This window comes from Salmo salar, chromosome ssa01 (genome assembly GCF_905237065.1).
Source record: "Salmo salar chromosome ssa01, Ssal_v3.1, whole genome shotgun sequence".
NCBI classification, from domain to species: domain Eukaryota; kingdom Metazoa; phylum Chordata; class Actinopteri; order Salmoniformes; family Salmonidae; genus Salmo; species Salmo salar.
The window spans coordinates 34,074,685-34,093,931 of record NC_059442.1 but is presented as its reverse complement, the minus strand read 5'-3'; the positions used below and the strand labels follow the sequence as shown (position 1 = coordinate 34,093,931).

Here is a 19,247-nt window from a genome sequence, read left to right as displayed (position 1 = left end):
ATATGTTTCCGTCTCATGCACACCAGATACGGCTACTACATGTTTCTAACCATCAGGAAAATGTACTTTCTTCTTGCATACTTACTCACAAAACTATAGCTTTTCAACTCCATACCTGTTTCCTATCTAGAAGCTGATCAATCCGATGTGTCTTACTGTTTCTCTCAGTGTAAGGTGCTGGAGCAGCGTATGGAGCAGGGCATGGTGTTCACAGAGTACGAGCAGGTGGCCAAGCGGCGTCCGGCAGGCGACTGCAGCATCGCCCAGCTGCCGGAGAGCGGCGAGAGGAACCGCTTCCAGGACGTGCTGCCCTATGACGATACGCGTGTGGAGCTGGTGCCCACCAAGGAGAACAACACGGGCTACATCAACGCCTCGCACATCAGGGTAATGTTAGACTACATACACCATATGCTTAAATATATTCTCTAAAATGTTTATTTCAAACAGATTTTTCACCTTAATCACAATGTAATATAAACTATCTCATAAAAACAAATGTGAACGCACAAACCTAAACCATATGAATTAAGAGCAACTTGGTCGAAAAGCAAAAATTGCTTTTTAATGTCGTCAGTATTTTCCATGTAGAGTACATTACTCAGTGTTAAATCTGGAAATAGTGAATCCCATGGAGAAGGAACAGAAGCATAATCTTGAACTATGAAAACATTATCCCACTTACTGTAATAAATGAATCAATATAGAGTTTTTGTTATTAACATCCAGAAAGAAAAGGATGAATTTAGGTTAATGTAGAAAACATCCCACGTAGGTCAATATGAAAGTAGAGGTGTGAGGCCTACGGTTGGTTTTGTGCCATAGCCCTTCAGTCCTGGCTCTGGGGTAATTCTCTTATTATTATCCGTTCTTGTACCAGGTGTAGGTGGCGTTGGTAATGTCAGTCAGAGTGCAGGTGGTGCTACAGGTTAGTGTCACTATCTGACTCTTGTTCACTTTGGCAGGAGCTCTGCTCCCCAGCAGAAATGAATGAAAAAAGCTCTGACAAAGAAAACACATTGCAGCCACTTCAGGAGAGTGGAGATCTCTGTGGCGTTTTATAGCACAGTAGTAACTGTCTGTAGAGTGTGGCCTGATCTAGAGGTTGTCCGTTCTTGAACCAGGTGTAGGTGGTAATGTCAGTCAGGGTGCTGCTACAGGTCAGTGTCACCTTCCCTCCCTCTGTGGCAGGAGTCAGCTTCACCTGCTGGTCTGTGATGGACACAGAATCCAGGTTGATCTGTTATTAGTCTGAACTCATGAGTGTTACTTTTTCTCTCAGCTCTGGGATTATCAGGGTGCAGTCACTCTTGTTATCCCTACGGTTCTCCACGTGACCTGCATATGCTGAGTCCTTGCTCAAACCCTCCAGTCTATTAAACCAGAATACTCTGGTGACCTTAAGACCACTCGGATAAAGTGCATTCGGAAAGTATTCAGACCCCTTGACTTTTTCCACATGTTGTTACGTTACAGCCTTATTCTAAAATGGATTCAACTGTGTTTTTGTCCCTCATCAATCTACACACACTACCCCATAATGACGACACAAAAACAGGTTTAGGCATTTTTGCTAATTTAAATAAAATTAAAAATTACATTTACATAAGTATTCAGACCCTTTACTCAGTACTTTGTTGAAGCACCTCTGGAGTCCTCTTGGGTGTGACGGTACAAGCTTGGCACACCAGTATTTGGAGAGTTTCTCACATTTTTCTCTGCAGATCCTCTGTCTCTGTCAGGTTGGATGGGGAGCATTGCTACAGGTCTCTCCAGAGATTTTAGATCGGGTTCAAGGCTGTGCTCTGGCTGGGCCAATCAAGGACATTCAGAGAATTGTCCCAAAGCCACTCTGCGTTGTCTTGGCTGTGTGCTTAAGGTCATTGTCCTGTTGGAAGGTGAACCTTCCCCCCCCCCCGTCTGAGGTCCTGAGCGCTCTGGAGCAGGTTTTCATCAAGGATCTCTCTACTTTGTGCCATTCATCTTTCCCTTGATCCTGACCAGTCTCCCAGTCCCTGTTGCTGAAAAACATCCTCACAGCATGATGCTGCCACCAACATGCTTCCTCCAGACGTGACGCTTGGCATTCAGGCCAAAGAGTTCAATCTTGGTTTCATCAGACAGAGAATCTTTCTCATGGTCTGAGAGTCCTTTAGGTGCCTTTTTACTGAGGAGTGGCTTCCGTCTGGCCACTCTACCATAAAGGCCTGATTGGTGGAGTGCTGGAGAGATGGTTGTCCTTCTGGAAGGTTCTCCCATCTCCATAGAAGAACTCTGGAGCTCTGTCAGAGTGACCATCGGGTTCTTGGTCCCTGTTCAGTTTGGCTGGGCAGCCAGCTCTTGGAAGAGTTTTGGTGGTTCCAACCTTATTTCATTTAAGAATGATGGAGGCCATTGTGTTCTTGGGGACCTTCAATGCTGCTGAAATGTGTTGGTACCCTTCCCCAGATCTGTGCCTCGACACAATGCTGTGTCGGAGCTTATGGACAATTCCTTCGGTTTCAGCTCTGACATGCACTGTCAACGGTGGGACCTTATATAGGCAGGTGTGTGCCTTTACAAATCATGTCCAATCAATTAAATTTACCTCAGGTGGACTCCAATCAAGTTGTAGAAACATCTCAAGGATGATCAATGGAAACAGGATTTACCTGAGCTCAATTTTGAGTCTCATAGCAAAGGGTCTGAATACTTATGTAAATAAGGTATTTCTGTTTATTTTTTATACATTTGCAAAAAAATCTAAAAACCTGTTCTTTGCTTTGTCATTATGGGATGTTGTGTGTACATTGAGGAAATGTTTTTATTTAATCCATTTTAGAATAAGGCTGTAACGTAACAGTGGAAAAAGTCAAGGGGTCTGAATACTTGACGAATGCACTGTATGTGTACGTCCAAGTCAGGTCCCCTGTTGAGCCCTTCAAGGCGCATACTGTATGCTCTCATGATTGTCACACTCCAGTCGCTCTGACCTTGTATATCACTGCAACACACACAGATTATAACAACATTGAATTTAGTATTGTAAGACCTATTGGCTCATACTGACATTTGGCTTTTTTTATCCACACATTTATTAGTAGTTGCTGAGTGTGAATGACAACCACAGATAAGCATCACTCTGTGAGGTGTGAAAGATGACTACTAAAATGACAAGGCAGTTTAACAGACACTGAATACGTCAGACCAGAAGAAGATTTAGAGTAATCTTTATTTTATGCCGTTTTAATGTCTGTAGAATAGGTTGAATAACAACAAGCTACTAAAGCAATAATGCATGAGGGGGTGTGGTGTATATGGCCACTATACCACGGCTAAGGGCTGTTCTTAGGAACGATGTAAAGCGGAGTGCCTGGATACAGCCTTTAGCCGTGGTATATTGGCCATATGCCACAAACCCCCGAGGTGCCTGATTGCTATTATAAACTGGTTACCATTGTAATTAGAGCAGTAAAAATACATGTTTTGTCAAATCCAGGGCATACTACGGCTGTCAGCCAATCAGTAATCAGGGCTCAAACCACCCAGTTTATAATTGTTGTTATTCAACAAGGGCTACTGCAAAGCTAAGAATGAGACCATAGGCTACCTGCAAGAGATGAAAGATGACCAACACAGTTCCTGCTGTTCTCAAGGGCATGTTGCATCTCCCACTCTGTAGTTTTAGAAACAAAGTTGGACAACAAAAACAGTATCACTTCTGGATTCATTACTTTATTTCATGCTGACTTATGAGTCCAACCAAAGGATTTAGCCTCTTAATCAAGTCCCTTAACCTCTATGGTCTAGGTGGGACGCTAGCGTCCCCCCCGTGGTGCACTCCATCAACAGCAGGTGCATTTCAAGAGCGGCAAATTTGAATCCAAATAAATGTCAAAATTCAAATTTTTCAAAAATACAACTATGTTACACCATTTGAAAGATAAACATCTCCTTAATCTAACCACGTTTTACGATTTCAAAAAGGTTTTACGGCGAAAGCATAAATTTAGAGTATGTTAGGACAGTACATTTACAAGAGTTGTGTGTAATGTTTTGTCAAGTCAAAGACAGGGTCACCAAAACCATAAAACCAGCTAAAATGATGCACTAACCTTTTACAATCTCCATCAGATGACACTCCTAGGACATTATGTTAGACAATGCATGCATTTTTAGTTCTATCAAGTTCATATTTATATCCAAAAACAGCGTTTTACTATGGCATTGATGTTGAGGAAATCGTTTCCCTCCAATAACCGGCAGTCAAGTCAGCGTAACAAATTAAATAATTAAAATTAGAAAACATTGGTAAAATATTATATTGTCATTTAAAGAATTATAGATTTACATCTCTTGAACGCAATCAACTTGCCAGATTTAAAAATAACCTTACTGGGAAATCACACTTTGCAATAATCTGAGCACTGCGCCCAGAAAAATACGCGTTGCGATACAGACTAGACGTCATGTTGGGGAGATCTAAAATCGAAAATACTATGTAAATAATCCATTACCTTTGATTCTCTTCATCAGATGTCACTTCCAGGTATCACAGGTCCATAACGAATGTAGTTTTGTTCAAAAAAGCATCATTTATGTCCAAAAATCTCCGTCTCGTTAGCACATGATGTAAGCCAGCCGGACTTCTCGTCATGAACGAGGGGAAAAAATATATTTCCGTTAGTTCAAACATGTCAAACGTTGTATAGCATAAATCATTAGGGCCTTTTTAACCAGAACATGAATAATATTCAAGGTGGACGAATGCATACTCTTTTATAACGTATTGGAACGAGGGTACCCAACATGAACTCGCGCGCAAGGTGTCTAATGGGCCATCATCGTTCCATGGCTCTTGTTCGGTCAGATCTCCCTCCAGAAGACTCAAAACACTTTGTAAAGGCTGGTGACATCTAGTGGAAGCAATAGGAAGTGCCAAAATATTCCTAAACCCCTGTGTTTTTCAATGGGATAGGTTTAAAGTCAATACAACACATCAGGTATCCACTTCCTGTCAGAAAATGTCTCAGGGTTTTGCCTGCCAAATGAGTTCTGTTATACTCACAGACACCATTCAAACAGTTTTGGAAACTTTAGAGTGTTTTCTATCCATATATAATAAGTATATGCATATTCAAGTTACTGGGTAGGATTAGTAACCAGATTAAATCGGGTACATTTTTTTTATCCAGACGTGCAAATGCTGCCCCCTAGACCCAACAGGTTAAGACGGAAAATCGTTATTGTCTTTACCGGAGATAAACAACAAAGAACGAGCTCTCATCCACGCGCATGGAAACACTACAGCCAAAATGGGAGCCACTTAGAAAAACTTCTAATTCTAGCTCATTTTTCCAAAAACCAGCCTGAAACTCTTTCTAAAGACTGACATCTAGTGGAAGCCCTAGGAGAACTGCAATCTGGGAGGTTTTCGCCTTATAATAAAAGTGACAGCCATTGAAAACAGTGTTAGGCTGAATATTTTTTGGGGGGATGGTTTGTCCTCGGTTTTGCCTGCCATATCAGTTCTGTTATACTCACAGACATTATTTTAACAGTTCTAGAAACGTTAGTGTTTTCTATCCAAATCTACCAATTATATGCATATCCTAGCTTCTGGGCCTGAGTAACAGGCAGCTTACTTTGGGCATGCTTTTCATCCAGATGTCAAAATACTGCCCCCTAGCCCAAAGAGGTTAATCAACTGTTTTCAACAGTGCATTGTCCCATTGGAACTTCATTTGAAAAGGACCTTGAAGCCAAAACATTGATATTTAAAGAAAATATTTTATCCTTTTGCCCCAATTTTTCTACTCTTATAGCAGCACAAAACACAACGTAAAAGAGCATTACATTGAATAGCATTACTGCACCCAGTAATTTAAGTCAATATTTTCAGATGTAATCAATCATACTTAGTCAGAATGTAAGGTATTTTCAGGGTCTTGTATGTTAACTTACTGACAGTGCATGGGAACAACAAGGAGGTTATGTGGTGTAGGATTGACACATCAGGTGCCAAAATATACTGAATAAAAATATAAACTCAACGTGCAACAACTTCAAAGACTGAGGTACATTTCATATAAGGAAATCAGCCAATTGAAATAAATGAATGAGGCCCTAATCTATGGATTTTACATGACCGGGCAGGGGTGCAGTCTTGGGTGGGCCGGGGAGGGCATAGACCCACCCACTTGGCAGCTAGACCCACCCACTGGGGAGCCAGCCAATCAGAATACGGTTTTCCCCACAAGGGCTTTATTACAGACAGAAATAGTCCTCAGCACAGTAATAAGTGCTGGATGTAAAGTCACTACCTCCAACTGTTGACTGTCACATCCTAAAAAATAACATTCCTATAAATGCTCTTCATCCCAGATTACTGCTGATGGCTCGGGCATCTGTGCAGACATTGTCTCCTTGATAATCATTCCTTCCCCAGGGCTGGGTAGGGTAATGAGCAGCATGGCATGCATGCATACCTGCTGTGGCTTTAGATGGAGAACACAGATAGTGCCTTTATTGCTTAATGAGGTCACTAACCATATCTCTCCTCTGGCTTTTCCTAGATTACGGTGGGCGGAGACGAGTGGAGCTACATCGCCTCCCAGGGCCCTCTTTCTAACACCTGTCTGGACTTCTGGCAAATGGTGTGGGAACAGGGTGTGGCCATAATCGCCATGGTTACAGCTGAAGAGGGTGTGTGTGTGTGTGTGTGTTTGTTACTTCTGACAGACATAATAAAGATCAGTTTAAGTTGTTATTGAATGTCCTCAGATCTAGCAAGCTCTGACGAAGGCCGTGAGTCCGATGCGTAAGCTTATTAAATATCAGTGATACTATCAAGAGCAGTGTGCGGTTTCGTTTTTCCTTCACTCAGATCTAGCAGTAACATGACCCTTTGACCTTTCTGTAGCAGGTTTCTCAGCTCTATCCTTCTGGCTAACCTTTAACCGTTTCCTCTAACCCCCTTTGCAGGAGGGTGGCAGGGAGAAGAGTTTCCGCTACTGGCCACGGCTGGGCTCTCGCCACAACACGGTGACATACGGACGCTTTAAAATCACCACGCGCTTCAGGACGGACTCGGGCTGCTATGCCACCACGGGCCTGAAGATCAAACACCTGCTGACAGGCCAGGAACGCACCGTATGGCACCTGCAGTACACAGACTGGCCCGACCACGGCTGCCCCGAGGACTTCAAGGGCTTCCTCTGTGAGTGGATCGGTTGAATTGCAGATGTCACGTGTATTCAAACCAGGAATTCACTTTACGATTGTAAATCTATATTCCAAGGGAGAGGTCGAGAAGGCACTTCCAGTCTAATTTGAAGGGGTGATTAATTGGCACGTTGTTGTAAAATCCAATTTTTTCATTAAAAGTTTGGTTAATATAATAAATCATTTATCTATTTTTTTTACCCAGCGTACCTGGAGGAGATCCAGTCAGTGAGGAGACACACCAACAGCACCAGCGACCCAAAGAACACCAACCTACCCGTGCTGGTCCACTGTAGTGCTGGAGTGGGCCGCACCGGGGTGGTCATACTCACTGAGATTATGATCGCCTGTCTGGAACACAACGAGGTAAAAAAACAAGCTAACGTCTACATGTATATTACCATTACAGTAGTGGTCTACTGGGCTATATAGTGGGATCTGCATATTGCCATTACATTGCTGGGCTATGTAGAATGCCTAAAACATTCTGTAAAGGTTCATGCTTCTCTTTGTTTTATGTTAGGACAGCGTGAATCATGTCGCCAGGCTTGAACCCTAGTCTATTCCATCAGTAATGCAGGCATTGGTCAGTTTAGATCAGGGATGAGCAACTGCCGGCCCACGGGCCCCCCTTTTTAAGGCCCTTGGATCTATTTCCCCCAAAAACAAATAATAATTTGATTTCATAAACTTACTGTTGCGAGTTAGACTAGTAAAATACACAAAGTGCAATTTTGAAATTTGGTTGTGCGTCAGCAGTTTTTCTCTTATGTCAGCAGTCACTGATAGTCAATTGTCGGCTAACCATTTATTGATTGCTAAGTTAGTTTAGGGCCAGCTATCTAAACATTGTTATCATGGTCGAATTACCGGCCGGGGGGCCCCCATTTTGATTTTGTTAGTTTTTATTAGATCTAATTAAGACTATGGCAAAATTGATAGAATTACAGGAATTTAGCTGTAAAACAGCTAATTTTCCTCTCTGACCCATGGAAAAATGAGTAGAATTGCATTGTTAGCTATAAATTTGCTAAATCTCTCCCCCCCCCATGGCAAAATGTATAGAATTGCTGCGAACTTGCCTTAAAAGTAGTACGTGTTCTCTACAACCCATGGCAAAATAGAATTGTACAAAATTAAAATGTAAAACATTTCTCTCCACTGTCATTAAAATGTTTTGCTCGCAATGGGGCGCAACTGCGGCCCCTCATTATGAGTTCAGATTTTTTGTGGTTCCCACCCACATCAGTTGCCTATCCCTGGTTTAGCTCAATAGGCCCCTGAACAAATCCAATAACATACTCCTTTTTTAAAGTGTCTGTGTCCTGTTTCCCCCTCTTTCCTCCAGATGCTGGACGTCCCGACCGTCCTGAACATGCTCCGGCAGCAACGCATGATGATGGTGCAGACCATCTCACAATACACCTTCATTTACAAAGTTCTTATCCAGTTCCTTCGCAACTCCAGGCTAATCTAAGCGCAAACCTCAGCAGCCCCCCCCCCAAAGGTTTGTGTCGGCCACGAGGAGGCATCTGTGGCCTTTAGCTCCAAAATGGTGGTGCTGGTGGATGGTCCTTTTTCGAAGTGTTAATGGAGGCGAGACTGCGATAAAACTTGACAATGAAAGGATCGCATGACTTTGTGCGTGTCCGCCTCTTGAAGAGTATTATTAAGATTTCACTGTAGGATTTTTTTACACTACACAATTACTGACATGAAACCCAGCACTTGAAACCCAGACATGAAACCCAGCACTCTGATTATTGTATATCAATATCATTAATTACAGATATTTGTTTATCACAGATTTTAGTTTTGACGATTTGTGTGCTGTGCTGGATGATGGTCTTTATAAAGAAGGACTTGACTAATGTTTTGATTGAGAATTCCTGGAGGAAGTTAAAATCACACTTTGATTACGTTGGACTACTGTTTGTTGTCTGCTTGACCGTGGAAGATGAGAATGGCCACTTTTTTTAAATGAAGGGCATCTTTGGTGAACTGCACTTGTATCTAAGGAGTATAGATGTGTTACCATGTCTCTACTGTGGTGGTTTAGGATTTCTCCTTTGATCTTATTTGACCTAGCAATAGGCCTGACACTAACACTATGTATTGATTTATAAGAGGGGTTCATTTTATGTTGGTACCACAAACCTCACGTTGGGGAAAACTGGGTATTTGTAACCAAAGCGCTAAAGTCATTCAATAGCTACACACATCATGTTGAGTTATTCAGGTGTCTACCAAAGAATCTTTACTGTTAAACACAAACACACATTGAGGTATTTGGACATACATGGAATTGTCCACCTACCATTGCTTTTCCAAGATGTTAGACTGAACATTAGCCCCCCCCCACCCTCAATCTGTCTCTCCCATATAGCACTATACCAGATGTAATGTGCACTCCGCAGTTGAAATAATAAGTGTTTTTCCCGCCACTGTTTTGGTAAAAAGCTGAGGAATGGGGCTGGAGAAATGTAACCACTCTCAAATTCATAGACAGAGTTATGTGTGCAAGGACTGACCATCCATGATATCAAAATTATAGTTGGAACCATGTTTTGAGGCTATACAGTGTCTGTTTACATTGGCTTCAACATTTACTTTGTTTACAAACATTGGAGTAAAACAAGCTTATATTTTAAATTCTGATGGGATACGACAGTTGAACCAAGCTCATGATGCATTTATACGTTTTATATTCAAGAATCAATGGGCACATATTCATTTGTAAGTAAAAAAAAATGGATGTAGTAACTGCAGATTAACCCTTAAGTACATTCCATTCTAACTGATGTGTGCCTAAATGGTTGGTGGGATAAGACAGTTTCAATTGAAAAGGGACATGCGGTGCATTCGGAAAGTATTCAGACCCCTTGACTTTTTCCACGTTTTGTTACGTTACAGCCTTTTTCTAAAATTGATTAAATATATTTTCCCCCCTCAATCTACATACAATACTCCATAATGACAAAGCAAAAACAGGTTGACATTTTTGCAAAGTTATAAAAAAATGTAATCACATTTACATACACTAAGAAAATATTAAGATGGGCAAAAGAACACAGACATTGGACAGAGGAACTCTGCCTAGAAGGCCAGCATCCTGGAGTCGCCTCTTCACTGTTGATGTTGAGACTGATGTTTTGAGGGTACTATTTAATGAAGCTGCCAGTTGAGGACTTGTGAGGCGTCTGTTTCTCAAACTAGACACTCAAATGTACTTGTCCTCTTGTTCAGTTGTACACCGGGGCCTCCCACTCTTTCTATTCTGGTTAGAGCCAGTTTGATCTGTTCTGTAGTACACAGCATTGTAAGAGATCTTCAGTTTCTTGGCAATTTCTTGCATGGAATAGCATTCATTTCTCAGAACAAGAATAGACTGACGAGTTTCAGAAGAAAGTTCTTTGTTTCTGGCCATTTTGAGCATGTAATTGAACCCACAAATGCTGATGCTCCAGATACAACTAGTCTAAAGGCTAGTTCTATTGCTTCTTTAAGCAGAACACCAGTTTTCAGTTGTTAACATAATTGCAAAAGGGTTTTCTAATGATCAATTTGCCTTTTAAAATTATAAACCTGGATTAGCTAACACAACGTGCCATTGGAACACAGGAGTGATAGTTGCTGATAATGGGCCTCTGTACACCCATTAAAAATCAGCCGTTTCCAGCTACAATAGTAATTTACAACATTAACAATGTCTACACTGTGTTTCTGATCAATTTGATGTTATTTTAATGGACAAAAAATATATATTTTCTTTAAAAAACAAGGACATTTATAAGTGACCCCAAACTTTTGAACGGTAGTGTAACTATTTAGTCAGACCCTTTACTCAGTACTTTGTTGAAGCAGCTTTGGCAGCGATTACATCCTCGAGTCTTCTGTGATGTGACGCTACAAGCTTGGCAGAGTGACCATCAGGTTCTTGGTCACCTCCCTACGGACAATTCCTTTGACCATGGCTTGGTTTTTGCTCTGACATGCACTGTCAACTGTGGGACCTTATATAGACAGGTGTGTGCCTTTTCAAAGTCATGTCCAATCAATTGAATTTACCACAGGTGGACTCCAAGTTGTAGAACCATCTCAAGGATGAACAATGGAAATGGAGCTTAATTTCGAGTCTCATAGCAAAGGGTCTGAATACTTATTTAAATTACATATTTCTGTTTTTTATTTAATACATTTGCAAACTTTTTGAAAACACATTTTTCCGCTTTGTCATTATGGGTTATTGCGTGTAGATTGAGAGAGGAAAAAATGATTTTATCCATTTTAGAATAAGGCTGCAACAAAGGGGGGGTCTGAATACTTTCTGAATGCACTGTAGGTCAGAAAGCGGTTTGTAAGGAGGTAGGTATTGAGACATGGCCATTGATTTGATTACGTCAGTCATATTCATGTGTATGAGATGGAAAAAGGTTTGAGAAATGAGGCGGAAAGGTTTGGTTTGTAGTGGATGATTTACATATTTAGCCGTTCAGAGACTGAACGCTGCTGATCCATGCTAATTTAAACACACGGAATGTGTTTTAAAATGAGTGCCATAACTATTGAGGAAATACCCCTTTACAGCGAGCTTTCTTTTATATCTGGAAAAAAAGTGCCTACATATATATTTTTTAACTGTAGAAATCTGCATTGAAAGGGCTTTATGTATTGCATATATGAAGGAAACAACACTGATGGAATTTGTGTTGTGAATGACAATCTTTAAATTGCCATTTTTTTTCTTGCATCGTTCGTATCAGTTTCTTTTGACATATAGTACCATGAAGTAGTCTGTTCTACTCATCTTATGGAGAAATACATCTGTGACGTGTTCTATGGCCCTCTTCACGAAGGCAACATCCCAATAGTAACAAATTGCTTCCTTTCCTTGTCTCATTTCCTATGAGTGCTAAAATTGAAAACTTGATTGGGTTAAATCTTTTTAATGTCACCTATGTTCACGGCCATGATCAAAAAGAGGCAAGGAAAAAAGCAAGTATTTGATGAGAATTCAGACCTACACATTCATTGGGAAGCACTAATCATATTTTGTCATCCTGTTCACTAGTTGTGCTTGGTATGTAGAACTAAGTACCATGCTCATTAGTGTGACGAGGTGTATGTGTCAGGGCTGTATTACAGATGTGTTTAGTGGAATCTGATTGGTTCAGAGTATCACTGGCAGCAGTTATCCTGGGCACAGGGCTTGTTTTCACCCCAGTGAGACATTTGGACCACCTCTGCTACAGAGAGAGACACATCCTGTAGTTAAAACAGGCCTAACCTCTGACAACCAATACATGCTGGACCAGAGTTAAGACCCTATCCTATATATCAGGTCAAATTGGTTCCCAAATGGCACCCTATTCCCCACTGTTCCCTACATTACTATTGGCAGGGGCGCATAGAGGCTCTTTTGAAAAGTAGTGCACTAGGGAGTAGGGTGCCATTTTTGGACCGTGAGCTTTTTGCTAGCCTATAGCCACAGTACCTGTAAAGGGATAGTTTTTTTTTTTTTTTTATGAATTGCTGTCAGAATTTCAGAAAGTATTTTGACTGACATGTATATCCTTATGCGGATCATCTGGTCAAAGCAGTCTATCAGGAATGATGATTCAAAAGCAGGTTCCAACATTGCAACCAGAAGATTTTGACAAAAGAGTAGTATTCTCTTCCAGAAAGGTGGGTTTGATAAGGCTTGCTTTAGAATGAGAATGGAATTTGTTTAGGTGTGAAACTGTTTAAACGTTTACCATATTTATTAGATTGAACTGGAAAAAACTCATAACCCTGAAACTGAGTGGACATTGGTTGGCTTAGAACAGAACTGGATTTTAAAGGCCCTTGTACATGCTGCTTCAATTTTTTTTTTTTTTTTAAGATCATGCTGATTATTGATTTGAGTCTTATTACTTTGTGGAAGTTGTTACAGAATGTAACTCATTTGTGACTGAGGCTACAGTTTTGCCCATATCTGATCTCCTAAGGATGTTATATACCGGTTTGCTATGCTGTACACATTGTGAAATCCTCAGCTTTAAAGCACCATGTTGTTGTAACCAATTTAGACCTATTACCTGTATAAAATGAAGGACAAAAATGAATTATTCCATTGTAAAATATATATATATATTTAAAGGAGTCATTTCTGCTAAGATTAAGTATTTGAAAGTATTGAGACTTTTGTAAGAAACAGCTGCACTCATACGATATTTTGTTTTTGTGTTCTCTGGAACTCAGACCATGTACATCCTGCCGACTGCTGGACATATAGGAAAGTGCATTTTTTTCATCATGGTCACATCAGCACCAGATTGAAGACTACCGTCATTTACACTACACACCATTTACTTTTATGCCATATACAATACATGGAAATATAGCTACTCTGTTATTCCAAATTATATTTTATTTTACCTTTATTTAACTAGGCAAGTCAGTTAAGAACAAATTGAAAATAATAATGACGGCCTAGGAACAGTGGGTTAACTGCCTTGTTCAGGGGCAGAACGACAGATTTGTACCTTGTCAGCTCGGGGATTCGAACTTGCAACCTTATATGGGGCGGCTACGCTGCCGCCCCATATATGAATAGCCTAAGTAAATAAATCACCGTTTTCTTAGATTAAAACAATAGCTATTGATTGAACATTTAGGGAAGAGGGAGGGACAGGCCTAGTGAAATGAATTGAGACTGCATTCACGGTCAACGCTGCATATCGGCTCAATCAGAAATGACCGTTACATTTCAATCACAGAATTTGTAACGCTTCAGCTTTATAGATTGAATAGAGTTAGAGCGGTATTTGAACTAAGGCTATCGCTGCATCGAACTTAAAACATGTTTCTTTCTCTTTGAAAGAGCGGGGATAGAGTGCCATCTGAAACCATTAAATGCTCATTGTCGGACTTTTGACTATACTTCGGCACGGCAGCCACCCTTTTGCGCTCAGACGAGTAAGCGGCTAGTACGTTGCAATTAACTTTAGTTAACTATTAACACAACAATAATAATTACCTAATACATATAGGAGCAGTCATCATAGTACATCAGGATGCATAACTGCAACGCGTTTCGACAACTAATCTTTCTCAGGCAGCTTTGTGGACATGTCTCTAGAAATAGAGGTGGGGACAACCCGACAAGTAAATGTCACATGACAGGTGGACCTAAATAACTAGGCTATATACAAAATCAATATACATCACGTCAGTGTAGAGGCAACATGAAAAGTACATATTTAAAAACCAAAAAAACGGCACAGGAATGTTGTCTATACAAAGGACGTGCATAAAGCTATCAAAGCTGCGTGCAGAAAATACAGTATATGCATTGGTGCGTAAAATACGTTGTATAAAAAAACACAGAAGCAGGCACACTGGCGATTATCAAAAACTCAGAAGAATGAAATACATAAGGCTATATACTGGTAAATCTAGGAAGGACTATGTATACCAGAGTAAACAGTTTAGCTCTAGTTGTTTGTTTAATCCTTGGGTGGGCACAGGATCCTGAAGGTGGCTCCACCAATTCCAGCACTGAGCTGGCCTGCAACGTCCCTTCCTGGACTATGCTATACAAGACAAAACTATGTGGACACCCCTTCAAATTAGTGTATTTTGCTATTTCAGCCACACCCGTTGCGGACAAGTGTATAAAATCGAGGACACAGCCATGCAATATCCATAGACAAACATTGGTAGAACAGCCTTACTGAAGAGCTCAGTGACTTTAAACATGGCATCCTTCCAACGAGTAAATTCATCAAATTTCTGCCCTGCTAGAGCTGCCCCAGTCAACTGTATGTGAAGTGGAAACATCTAGGAGTAACAACTCAGTGGTAGGCCGCACAAGCTCACAGAACAGAACCGCGGAGTGCTGAAGCACATAGGGCGTAAAAATCCTCTGTCCTCGGTTGCAACACTTATTACTGAGTTCCAAACTGCCTCTGGAAGCAACATCACAAGAACTGTTTGTCTGGAGCTTCATGAAATGGGTTTCCATGGCCGAGTAAGATCACCATGTGCAATGGCAAGCGTCGGCTCCAGTGGTGTAATGCTCGCCGCCATTGGACTCTGGAGCAGTGGAAACGCCTTCTCTGGAGTAATGAATCACGCTTCACTATCTAGCAGTCCGACGGACAAATCTGGGTTTGGCGGATGCCAGGAGAATGCTACCTGCCCCAATGCATAGTGCCAACTGTTACGTTTGGTGGAGGAGGAATAATGGTCTGGGGATGTTTCTCATTGTCAGGGAATGGGGAACTAATCAGGATAGAAGAGAAAATGAAAAAAGCAATGTACGGGGAAGTCCTTGAGGAAAACCTGCTGCCCTCTGCAAGAAAGCTGAAACTGGGAAGGAAGTTCACCTTTCAGCATGACAATGAAGCACACAGCCAAAGCTACAGTGGAATGGCTAAATAATAAAAAGATAAATGTCCAATTGAAAATGTGTGGCATTTCTTGAAGATTGCTGTCCATCAACGCTCCCCAAGCAGCTTGACCTAGCTTGAACGGTTTTGTAAAGAAGAATGTTCATATTTCCAAATCTGCAGTGCATTCGGAAAGTATTCAGACCTCTTGACTTTTTACACATTTTATGTTACAGCCTAATTCTAAAATGGATTCAATTGTTTTTCCTCATCAATCTACACACTACCACATAATGACAAGGCAAAAACAGGTTTTTAGACATTTTTGCAAATGTGAAGAAAATAAATACTGAAATATCACAAAAAAATATATATATCATAAGTATTCAGACCCTTTACTCAGTACTTTGTTGAAGCACCTTTGGCAGCGATTACAGCCTTGAGTCTTCTTGGGTATGACGCAACAAGCTTGGCACACCTGTATTTGGGGAGTTTCTCCCATTCTTCTCTGCAGATCCTCTCAAGCTCCGTCAGGTTGAATGGGGAGCGTCGCTCCACAGCTATTTTCAGGTCTCTTCAGAGATGTTCAATCGGGTTCAAGTCCGGACTCTGGCTGGGCCACTCAAGCACATTCGGAGACTTGTCCCAAAGCCACTCATGCGTTGTCTTGGCTGTGTGCTTAGGGTCGTTGTCCTGTTGGAAGGTGAACCTTCAGCCCATTCTGAGGTCCTGCGTGCTCTGGAGCAGGTTTTCATCAAGGATCTCTCTGTACTTTGCTCTGTTCATCTTTCCCTCGATCCTGACTAGTCTCTGAGTTCCTGCCGCTGAAAAAAATCCCCACATGATGCTGCCGCCACCATGCTTCACCGTAGAGATGGTGCCTGGTTTCCTCCAGACGTGACGCTTGGCATTCAGGCCAAAGAGTTCAACTTGGTTTCATCAGACCAGAGAATCTTGTTTCTCATGGTCTGAGTACTTCAGGTTCCTTTTGGCAAACTCCAAGCGGGCTGTCGTGCCTTTTACTAAGGAGTGGCTTCCGTCTGGCCACTCTACCATAAAGGCCTGATTGGTGGAGTGCAGCAGAGATGGTTGTCCTGCTGGAAGGTTCTCCCATCTCCACAGAGGAACTCTGGAGCTCTGTCAGAGTGACCATTGGGTTCTTGGTCACCTCCCTGACCACAGCCCTACTCCCCCGATTGCTCAGTTTGGCCGGGCGGCCATCTCTAGGAAGAGTCTTGGTGGTTCCAAACTTCTTCCATTTAAGAATGATAGAGACCACTGGGTTCTATGGGACCTTCAATGCTACAGAAATGTTTTGGTACCCTTCCACAGACCTGTGCCTCCGCACAATCCTGTCTCTGAGCTCTACTGATAATTCCTTCAACCTCATGGCCTGGTTTCTGCTCTGACATGCACTGTCAATCTGTGGAAACTTATATAGACAGATGTGTGCCTTTCCAAATCATGTCCAATCCATTGAATTTACCACAGATGGACTCCAATCCAGTTGTAGAAACATCAAGGATGATCAATGGGAACAGGATGCACATGAGCTCAATTTTGCGTCTCATAGCAAAGGGTCTGAATACTTACTTAAGGAATTTCAGTTTTTTATTTTTAATACATTTACAAGAATTTCAAAAATTCTGTTTTCACTTTGTCATTATAGGTTATTGTGTGTAGATAGAGGTTTTTACTGAATTATTTAATGAATTTTACAATAAGGCTAACGTAACAAAATGTGGAAAAAGTCAAGAGTTCTAATTCCTTTGCGAATGCACTGTAGGTGTGCAAAGTTGGTAGACTTACAGTGAGGAAAAAAAGTATTTGATCCCCTGCTGATTTTGTACGTTTGCCCACTGACAAAGAAATTATCAGTCTATAATTTTAATGGTAGGTTTATTTGAACCGTGAGAGACAGAATAACAACAAAAAATCCTGAAAAACGCATGTCATAAATGTTATAAATTGATTTGCATTTTAATGAGGGAAATAAGTATTTGACCCCCTCTCAATCAGAAAGATTTCTGGCTCCCAGGTATCGAGCTGAGATTAGGAGCACACTCTTAAAGGGAGTGCTCCTAATCTCAGCTTGTTACCTGTATAAAAGACACCTGTCCACAGAAGCAATCAATCAATCAGATTCTGAACTCTCCACCATGGCCAAGACCAAAGAGCTCTCCAAGGGTGTCAGGGACAAGATTGTAGACCTACACAAGGCTGGAATGGGCTACAAGACCATCGCCAAGCAGCTTGGTGAGAAGGTGAGAACAGTTGGTGCGATTATTCGCAAATGGAAGAAACACAAAAGAACTGTCAATCTCCTTCGGCCTGGGGCTCCATGCAAGATCTCACCTCGTGGGGTTGCAATGATCATGAGAACAGTGAGGAATCAGCCCAGAACTACACTGGAGGATCTTGTCAATGATCTCAAGGTAGCTGGGACCATAGTCACCAAGAAAACAATTGGTAACACTACGCCGTGAAGGAGTGAAATCGTGCAGCGCTCGCAAGGTCGCCCTGCTCAAGAAAGCACATGCATGCCCGTCTGAAATTTACCAATGAACATCTGAGTGATTCAGAGGACAACTGGGTGAAAGTGTTGTGGTCAGATGAGACCAAAATGGAGCTCTTTTGGCATCAACTCAACTCGCCATGTTTGGAGGAGGAATGCTGCCTATGACCCCAAGAACGCCATCCCCACCGTCAAACATGGAGGTGGAAACATTATGCTTTGGGGGTGTTTTTCTGCTAAGGGGACAGGACAACTTCACCACATCAAAGGGACGATGGACGGGGCCATGTACCGTCAAATCTTGGGTGAGAACCTCCTTCCCTCAGCCAGGGCATTGAAAATGGGTCGTGGATGGGTATTCCAGCATGACAAGGACCCAAAACACTCGGCCAAGGCAACAAAGGAGTGGCTCAAGAAGAAGCACATTAAGGTCCTGGAGTGGCCTAGCCAGTCTCCAGACCTTAATCCCATAGAAAATGTGTGGAGGGAGCTGAGTTGCCAAACGTCAGCCTCGAAACCTTAATGACTTGGAGAAGATCTGCAAAGAGGGAGTGGGATAAAATCCCTCCTGAGATGTGTGCAAACCTGGTGGCCAACTACAAGAAACGTCTGACCTCTGATTGCCAACAAGGGTTTTGCCACCAAGTACTAAGTCATGTTTTGCGGAGGGGTCAAATACTTATTTCCCTCATTAAAATGCTAATCATTTTATAACATTTTTGACATGCGTTTTTCTGGATTTTTTTGTTGTTATTCTGTCTCTCACTGTTCAAATAAACCTACCATTTAAAATTATAGACTGATCATTTCTATTGAAATACTTTTTTCCCCTCACTGTATTTCAGCAATCACAGATGAAATTGCTGCCAAAGGTGCTTCCACCAAGTATTAAATCAGGGGGATGAAGACTTACAAAACTGAAATATCAGAACTGGATATTTTTAACATATAGTTATTTTCTCACAACAAAATGTTGAAAAAGTTCAAGGGGGTGTGGACTTTTATAGGCACTGTAATTCCAGATCAATTTTTATGATATAATCACTGAGATTAATGTTGTGGCTATGACAGACAATGTATTCCCCATAACCTTATTCTTTCAATAAAGTTATTGTTTTATTAATATTATATTACTTGTTTCCTTATCATATGTA

General features: G+C 41.4%; 1 protein-coding gene across 2 annotated transcripts in view; it reads left to right on the top strand.

The window, feature by feature from the left end:
* LOC106601406 (tyrosine-protein phosphatase non-receptor type 21) overlaps positions 1–9,122 on the top strand; it is a 29,335-nt gene extending 20,213 nt beyond the window's left edge. For both annotated transcript variants that reach the window (XM_045717132.1, XM_045717133.1), the window contains 5 exons: positions 169–387; positions 6,555–6,684; positions 6,965–7,198; positions 7,409–7,569; positions 8,552–9,122. In XM_045717132.1, coding sequence (XP_045573088.1) covers positions 169–387; positions 6,555–6,684; positions 6,965–7,198; positions 7,409–7,569; positions 8,552–8,680 — 873 coding nt within the window. In that variant the 3' untranslated portion in view covers positions 8,681–9,122. The remainder of the gene's footprint in view (positions 1–168; positions 388–6,554; positions 6,685–6,964; positions 7,199–7,408; positions 7,570–8,551) is intronic.
* Positions 9,123–19,247: the final 10,125 nt, after the last annotated feature.